This window comes from Scardinius erythrophthalmus (genome assembly GCF_964197995.2).
Source record: "Scardinius erythrophthalmus genome assembly, chromosome: 23".
In the NCBI taxonomy this organism is placed as follows: Eukaryota; Metazoa; Chordata; class Actinopteri; order Cypriniformes; family Leuciscidae; genus Scardinius; species Scardinius erythrophthalmus.
In genome coordinates, this window is record NC_138243.1 from 5,478,093 (window position 1) to 5,487,167 (window position 9,075).

General features: G+C 38.2%; 1 protein-coding gene across 1 annotated transcript; it reads right to left on the bottom strand.

The window, feature by feature from the left end:
- Window positions 1–959: 959 nt before the first annotated feature.
- slc46a2 (solute carrier family 46 member 2) lies at window positions 960–7,990 on the bottom strand. Its single transcript, XM_081354816.1, has 4 exons — window positions 6,705–7,990; window positions 5,418–5,501; window positions 1,865–2,021; window positions 960–1,767 (listed from the first exon to the last, which is right to left on the bottom strand). The coding sequence occupies exons 1-4, from the start codon at window positions 7,666–7,668 to the stop codon at window positions 1,710–1,712; spliced, it is 1,263 nt and encodes a 420-aa protein (XP_081210942.1). The 5' UTR covers window positions 7,669–7,990; the 3' UTR covers window positions 960–1,709.
- Between the last annotated feature and the right edge of the window lie 1,085 nt (window positions 7,991–9,075).

Below are 9,075 nucleotides of genomic sequence, written 5' to 3' on the forward strand. Positions count from 1 at the left end.
TTAAAGCAAACTTCGTGAACAGAGAGTCAGGACTGCTCTGAACTTTGTCATTTCTCACAGTTGGGGGGGGGGAATCTGTAACAATTTTGTTTAGTTTTTTTGTCATTTGATGTAACAATTTTGTTTAGTTTTTTTGTCATTTGAAGTGAGTTCTCCATGAATGTTGAAATCAGTAGCATTGAGCAGTCTGAACCAGATCTGGCCCTCTAGTGTTTGACCGCTGGTTCAGCACGGTGTGGAAACCTGCTGGTAGATCAGTTCCTGCAGAGGCTCTTCTCTTACCAGGTCTCTTCTCATTGCCTTGTTTTATTGAACTTCTCTTTCACCGTCATGATGTTCTGTCTCGCAGCTTAGGCTCTTTTCTACATGTCTGTAGTTTTTCTGTGGTCTAGTAGTTCATATAATTTTAGTGAAGACACGTCCTGAAGCTTCACCCATCATCCAGTCAGCCTTATACTTTTGTCTCTTTAAGTTGAGTTGAATTGATTTTCAATTTAATACGTTTTGTTATAAAGGCAGCTATATGACTTTTTGTTGCTTTAATGCATGCTGTACATTTTGATGTAAAATACTGTTAATACTGGAAATGATTAAATTCAGTTTACACAAGAACAGGTTAAACGTAGAGTGATTATATGACGTTCAACTGATTGTCTGCAGAATCTGCAATAATTGTGGTCCATTAATCTGTCATGTTACATGCTTAATGTTTTTTTTTTGTTTGTTTTTGTCAAATATAAATCACGTGTAGCATGAAGTGTCTTATGTTTACTTACGGATCAGTCCTGTTACCCTTTACCTCAAAGGATTTTTAATATTGGACATTTGTGATAAAATAATTAAACGAATATACTAATAAGATATATATTTTCCTTTGATGTGTTTTTGTGCCTTTGCACAAGCAGAACTAAACTATGTGAACTGCCATTAAAGAATGATGATTCATAATACACTCATCAGAGACTTTGTGTAAAACAGTGCATATATTTAATAAGATCCATACACAGAAATACATAAAAATGATTTATTGTAAAAACTGTTCAATACAAATCTAAATAAAAGATGTCATCCATTTTAAATAGACAATGCAGTGCAGAAATATTGATCCCATTAGTTTATTCATTAACTAACAATGAGTATGTGCGTATGTTACAGTATTTAACATTTTGTTAATGTTGGTTAATAAAAATACAGCTGTTCATGTTAGATCAGGTCCATTAAATGTTTACAGATAGAACTCTTGATTTTAATAATGTAGTAAATGTTGAAATTAACATTAAATAAGATGAATAAACTTCATCTTCAAACTTCAACTCATTTTCAAGGTTTCGTGTTCATGTTAACTGATGTAGGTGTCTAATGTTAACATTTGGAAACTTAAGTGTTACTGAAATATCTAAAAACGAAATATTGTCAGCATTATTAGTCATGTGTTCTACATGACGCTATAGAGATTGCATTACCACAAATGCAAAGTTCAACCACAGTGCAACAGGAAGTAACATTATCTATTCCAGCAGATAATATTAGGCCTATCTATTAAATTATTCAAACTGACTTCTAGTCAACTGAATGATAAAAAAGCTGATATTTTCTGTTGTAACATACATTTAAACCTACAAATTATCTACAGTGCAAATATACATATCTTGATAATGTGTCCATTTCTGAGAGAGACTTAGTCTCTCCTTTGATGGGGCTGAATGCTGTCAGTTCCCTTGAATTCTCTCATATCCATTATGTCTTGCAGAGCGACATCCTACAATACTTGGCATAAAAAAACAATAGAAATGTTTACTATTCTCTGAACTATAATCAGAATTTAATGATATATCAAAGGGTGACAAAAAAAATCTCAGCTTACCTAATGGGTATCATGGAAAGAACAGTGAAGATGCTGGACAGCATGAAGACAAACCCTGGGAAGGTGTCAAGTGTGGCCTGATAGATCTTAGTGTAGATGGGTGTGGTGACCAAGCTTGCAAGTTTGAAGGACAACTGGAGCATGACAAAGGTTATGCCTGTGGGATGAAAAGCAACAATCCGTGAAAATTTCCAAAGACATGTTTCACTAAGCTGTGGAGATCCAAAGCAAAGTTTGAGAGCAGCTTGTTCAGCTTGGCATCCCATCACCACCATGGCTTTATTTTAATCTCTTCTACATATCAGTTACATGGGTTCGGTGCCAACAGGGCTGGTGAGGTCTGTGGGTGTGATATATCAGAAGAGTAGGGGGCCAAGCACTGAGCCCTGAGGCACTCCAATATAGTTTGCTGATGGGATTTGAACAGTATGATACAGAAACGCTATGTTGAAAAAATCAACTTAATTGGAAATGTCGATCCTTATGAAGTCCCAAAAGACGAGTGGATCCGCGACCCTGACGCCTTACCTCCCGTCACATTTCCTGATATTTTTACTTATTTTGTTTGTGGTGACAGTGCCTATACCGCTGAGCAGTTTCGCAATTATAAGTCTCTGGAAGCCCACGTTCAGTTTACCAATGGTTGGGTACATGACCTGGAGAGTTTTAAGCCTGTCAATGGTGAAAACACTGTCGTCCGAACAAAGGTAAGTTACCAGCTTTCTTTCTTTTAGCATTTTTCTATAACCGGCAACGTTACAATGGTATTAGGCCTACAAGGTTGTTTATTTGTCATTATACAAAATAGTTCTTCCCATAACTTTAAAATTAATCGAAATGTCAATGTATACTTTTTATATTAGCGGTCCGGATTCGCGTCTGACAGATTGACAGATTAACAGCGGAACGGCGATGGCCTCACAAAATGGCGGCACTACCCATCAGCCACCGCGGCGCTAGAGCCGTGACGTCACGTCGCCAAGCCCAAGAGGCGAAACTCAATAGAACGTTCCATTGCAACAAACGCACCCATGCGCAGAGCTGCAGCTCCGCCATCTTGGACTGAACGATACCGGTTCCAATTCAAAAGCGGTTAAGGGAACTAAATAGTAGTTTCTAGTTTTTAATATCTCTATAGCAGACATCCCAAGTCTCCTGGAAGTTCCGGGAGTCTCCCGCATATTGATAGCGGCTCCCTGATGCCCGCAAATTAGCTAAAATCTCCCGGAATCTAGAGCGAGCGAGCGAGATCGCGCAGCTCCAAACCATGTAGAGCACACGGCAGAAAGGGTGAGGGAGCGAGAGATATATCAACCTAAAATGTGGAACACAACTTGTTCAGATTTTTTGCTTTCATTTTCTTGCAGTTATAGAGTAAAATATATTGTGTTATTATATATTTTATATAAAATATAAAGTTAAAGGGTTAATTTAGTGATAACAATGAATTAATAAAGCGGTCATTTGCCAGGTTGAGGTTAGGTGTGCATATATCATACATAACGTTAGCAAACTGTTACTGCGGTTATGGGATACATTAAAGGAGAACTCCGGTCAATTTTAACATTGAGCTCATTTTTTTGTAAATTTGGAGTGCTGTCAGTACAGAGAACAACGACAAAAATCGGTGTTGCCTACACCGTGTTATCCTCTTTTTAAAATTTGCACCCTGTTGACTTCAATGGGGCAAGTATTAAACCTGCTTTTAGGCTCTTAACATCCTTGATGTGTCATTACAAGTGCACCAGCCATTGTGAGTGATTCCTTCTGAGTGATCACGGGTGAATCTGACTGCAGTAGATGTGAAAGATATTAATAAAAATGATGTTATTTCAGCCAGCGCAAATACCTGTATTTACATCCTGTTTTCGGTCGAAGTCCATAGTAATCGATTGCCGAGTTCACGCGCGTGATCATAGATAACTAAACCTATGCGTGTGAACTCGACAATCGATTACTATGGACTTCGACCGAAAACAGGATGTAAACACAGGTATTTGCGCTGGCTGAAACATCATTTTTATTAATATCTTTCACATCTACTGCAGTCAGATTCACCCGTGATCACTCTGATCTGGGCACTTGTAATGACATATCAAGGATGTTAAGAGGCTGAAAGGTGGTTTAAAACTTGCCCCATTGAAGTCAACAGGGTGCAAATTTTAAAAAGAGGATAACACGATTTTTGTGGTTGTTCTCTGTATTGACAGCACTCCAAATTTACAAAAAAATCAGCTCAATGTTAAAATTGACCGGAGTTCTCCTTTAATGTAGAACCTGTTATCGTTGACATTAGCTCACTTTAATGTTAATAAAAACCTTTTCTACTTTACCTCTCTGGATCTTTGGGGAATCAATGAAATGCTAGTTGATTGGTTACACTGGTAGTTGTTGCAGTTGATGGCAGAACACTGTTTTCTTTGTTTCCAATTATTTCCAGACATAATGTTAATGCTGTATACGGTAGTTGTGCTAACGGTAAAGCCGTTGGTTCAGCCCAAAATGGCGACAGCGAGACATCTAGCGATTGTAGTCAAAACTGCAACGGAGTTTCGCCTCTTGGTACTTCTATAGTCTTTGGTGTCACGTCAGGGTCTGAGGAGAGAACACACTTTTACTTGATTCTCAAGTAAAGGATTTGGACGTTGACTGGTTTCTTTTAACGATAATGAGATTAATTAGGCTGCGTTTATAAAGCTGAGATCTCACACCATTCAGCTGTGTACAATTTCAAGATAATTTGCGATTTATAAATTTCACTTCTGGAAGACAGGCATGTACATGTCTTTTTTGTGCGTACATTTATTCTCTGAAACACACGTATGCACATTTGAGAAATTATCATAAGATTAAATGTAGGATGGTTCCGATGCAATATTTTTATATTATGTTTCGAACCTTGGTACAAAACATTTTGCCTTTGGTTAGTAAAAGGTGTCATTAAACATGTTTGGACTGAGTTTTCATTACATTTACACCATGCCTTTTACCAGTAGCCTGTGGTGTTTCAAGTGCTTTGAGAAAAATCATCATTATCCCATTAGCTTACCACTGGAGTGCCTCAGGGTTCGGTGCTTGGCCCCCTACTGTATTGATCTATCAAACTCTCAACCTGTCAAAGACAGAACTCCTCAGCCAGTTTATTAATTTACCTCAAACTATCAATTGTGTGTACAACTGTAATCAATGATAATACTAACACCAGCTGGGTCAGTCAGAACACTGACAACATCTCAACGACCACCAGAAAACAACCAGGGCAGAAATAAACACTTTACACTTGCCTGTAAAGCTACTGATTGTTAACACAAGAAAGAATTACAAATATTCTTATGGCCTCCACCTGTGAACACAGTGACACAGTTTCACTTCTCTATTTTTGGCTGTTTTGTTTTCACTTCATTTTCTGAACACATCAGATCAGATAGGCTTCACAGCACAGCTACATGAACATTTGAAATGTGACAAGGGTACACTGAGGTCTGAGTTTACATTTTAGAAAACGTTTGCAGACTCACAACTCTTACTGACAGAATAAAGAACGGAGACCTACCATATGAGCTTCCCTTGACCTGTTTGGAGAGCAGCGAGCGAATGGTGGGCATTGGAATCAGAGCGAACAGAGTGACAGAGCGAGCTAAAGAAGACAAGAACAAAACCTCAGATCAGACGACAATACCAAGTCACTGCAATAAAGCTATTTATAGAGACTTCCTGGTTTTAGCAATTTTACACTTAATGTAAATTCTTCCTTTAAAGAATTATTATTGGATTCCAGTTTAAATGTGCTTTTGATAATGTGGTGTATTCTGAGTCTGACTATGTTAATGTGCTTTAATAATACTCTAGCTGTGTTGTAAGTAAACTTTAGAAATTTACTCTGTAGTAAGAGACTCAACAATTAGTATACAATGTTCACACAATCAACACTTAACATTGGACCCAATTTATATTAGATGTCTCGAACTAAAATCGATAGACTATACTTTGTTATTTAGGTATTGTTAGGTAACTGTTGTTACATTGTATTTACATTTAAAGTAATTACATGTGTGTATTAAACTAGACCGTACCCCAACACTAAACAGACCCTTTAATCTAACCCCAACCGTATATCCCAACCTAATATAAAGTGGGACAGCGACATTTATATTATTATTATTATTATTATTAACAATATTATTACATCATGCTCAAAAGATCTTTAGTCAATATAGTTAGAAATGTCATGAAACTTTGATTCTTGTAATCATATTTAAGGTATACATTATTACTGATTACATTTCATGTTTTAAAATGCTTATCTATTTTATATAAAGCCTTTATACTTTGTTGTCAGGAAAATCTCATGCTTTTGTGGCTTTTTATATTAAAAATGTAATACACCTTAACACCTGAGCATGTGCACTGTTTCCAGATTGACCTTTTCTGACTCTTAGTGATTGCTTATTTGCTTTTATTGAAGTAACCCAACATGGTCTGTTTGATTTTTAGATTTTTATAAAACTTTTATAAAACAGTGGTAACACTTTAGTGTAGGGGTTAATTCTCACTATTAACTAGTTGCTCATTAGCATGCATAAGGCTACATTAGCTGTTTCTATTAATCGAATTGTCAAATTCACATAAGCCTACTTTTTTTTTTAATTAAGCAATAAGTTTATACCAAAAAAAAGAAAAAAAAAAAAAAGAAGAAGGTAAACGCGTTGCCGTAAAATGATTAATTAAGTGAACTGAACACTTTTTTTTTTTATTATTATTATTTTTTATTTTTTACAGGGATTCCGTGAAGCTCAGGTTGCCTATAGCATCAAGTAGCTGAATGTAGGCTGTAACTTACCCAAAAAGTACATTGGAGTTGTGGTCACAAATGCCATGAAATAAATCCCAACTGCGAAAGACACCATCCCGACCATGATCATGCTTTCATCTTTAACAGAACATCTTGTGAACATCTTCACACCCACAAAGCTGGTGATGAAGAGAAGGGACCCAGCCGCGTTCCCATAGCCCACCTCAGTCGCGCCCCAGTTCAGCGGGTCTTTCAGCACGTACGCGGCCAACATCTCCATCCCTCCCGCCACTGCGATATCATACAAGATCCCACTGGCGAACAGCAAGGCGATGTTTATTTTATCACGGGCTTCCTGGTTTAAGATCCCAACACTTTCCCGTCGCTCCTGCCTTTCTGAGGCATGATCGACCCGCAGGATAAATATCGCATAGAGCAGGCAGATTAAATACAGCAGCACACTCAAAGCAGATAAAATCACTCCGTGTTTGAGATCTACATTATAGAGGTTAAATAAGTGACCAGAAGCCAGACTGCCAATGAACCCTGCGATCCCGTACACCAGCTCGGTCCTCATGATGCGCACGGACCGGTCCTCCTCCCCCGAGCTCACCGACACCAGGGCCATCACTCCGGCCCAGTAGGACGCGAACCCGCCGCACAGCCCGTAGATCACCGGCACCGCGTACAACACCTGGAGTGGCCATCCCAGCGCGATGTCCAACAGGAGCAAAGCCCTGGACACGAAGTAACCCGCCAGAGGAACAGCTATTGGCACTTTCCTGTAACCTCTGTCTCCAACCTTTGCCAGAATGATCGCTGGCACGATCGGCATGAACTTGAGCAGCATATTAAAGGTCATGTTGAAGTTGGTAATCGCTTTCTGCTCGCCGTCCGGACCCGTGGCGTTTGCGCATCGCTCTTTAACGACCATTTGGAGAGCGGTGTCAAAAAACGAGCTGGCCACTTGGGCACAGAATACTAGAGGCGCGATGTATTTACGAAAGGACATCCTAAAGTTGATGAAGATAATAAAAACTAACAAAAACGTGTTTGAGCAGAGTCGATACACTACAAGAGCTCAAACTGTCTGGTGAAGCTCATCGCGTCATTCTGCTACAGGGAAGTTGCACTCTGAAATAATTTCAGTGGGTAGTCACGTTTCAACCACACAATAGCACACTTTATTAATAAAAAATTACTGTCTGATTAATGAGGACATAAAGATTTGTTTTATAGCTATGACGTTAGCCTGCTTATATTTGCTTCTTAAAAAGTCCAAAAAGGAGAACATTTGTTGAAAGATAAATTACCATTGCATCACCAAATGATGCAATACCTGTTTGGGTTTGTGTGAACCAGTCAAACAAGATCTCAAGTAGAGGATTAGTCAATGTGAACTCATTTCATGTCATGAGGGATTTTTTTCTTAAAGGTGCCTTGTGTCAAAAAAAAAAAAAAAAAATCACACTCCACATTCCATACCAGATGGGAGCAGTATACCTCCAGAAAGTGAGTTGGTCTACTCTAGAGTATGAATATGACATCTTCAAGCTACTCCCCTTCACCTTTACCAGTGAATATGTTCATATTCGTTTTGCTCATATTACATTTTTATTGTTAGTTTGAATTACATTAATTTGGCAGACAGCATTCGCTGATGTTGACCAAGCTAGCGCCAACGTAACCAGAGCTTCAATCTCTCACGCATTCACAGTGAGACACACGCAATTGACACTTTTCACACGCTCTCACGCCACACATCAATTTTCTCACGCACAGAAAAATCGCAAAGCAAAGACGACACGGAGACCGACAGACTAGACAGAGCAGGTTAGTTATGATATAAAAAATCTCAGCTCTCAGATTCTGTCAATTTTATTACGCAATTCAAACAATACCGTTTTGGCGCTTGTAAATGTTACACGACAGATCCCTAGCGCACGTGAACCGATCATCTCTACTAATAGTAAAAAAACACGAACACTGTTGAAAGATACAGTAGGCTACAACTTACCAAAATGTATTCCTCATACATAATATCGACCAATCAGTGTTTTTTATCAGCGTGAAGAGGTCAATAACACAGTTGGAGAACAATTATGTTAGATTTACCTCAGGAAAGCCATTTAATAAACATAATATAGGTCACGTAGTTGGCAAGAAAAAAAGAGCTATAGAGATTGTGCTATATATGTGTACTATTACAATACTATATTTATGTACGTTATACGTTTATCGAACAGCCTTCGATACATTTCTATGTTATAACTTCCCGAAAAAACTACACAAACATATAAAACAAACTTCTAACGAAATACTAACAGCATCTTACTTACCAATCCAAAAGAAATGTTGCAAGTTCGGAGTCGAACCTCATTTCTTTCATGTCCATTAGTTGTCTCCAGCGATGGAAAGC

Coding starts and splice junctions, on each gene's coding strand:
- slc46a2 (XM_081354816.1), bottom strand. CDS start 7,668: ATGTCCTTTCGTAAATACATCGCGCCTCTAGTATTCTGTGCCCAAGTG. Junction 5,502..6,704: donor AACTCCAATGTACTTTTTGG/GTAAGTTACAGC, acceptor TGTCTTCTTTAG/CTCGCTCTGTCACTCTGTTC. Junction 2,022..5,417: donor GGTCAAGGGAAGCTCATATG/GTAGGTCTCCGT, acceptor TTCATCCCACAG/GCATAACCTTTGTCATGCTC.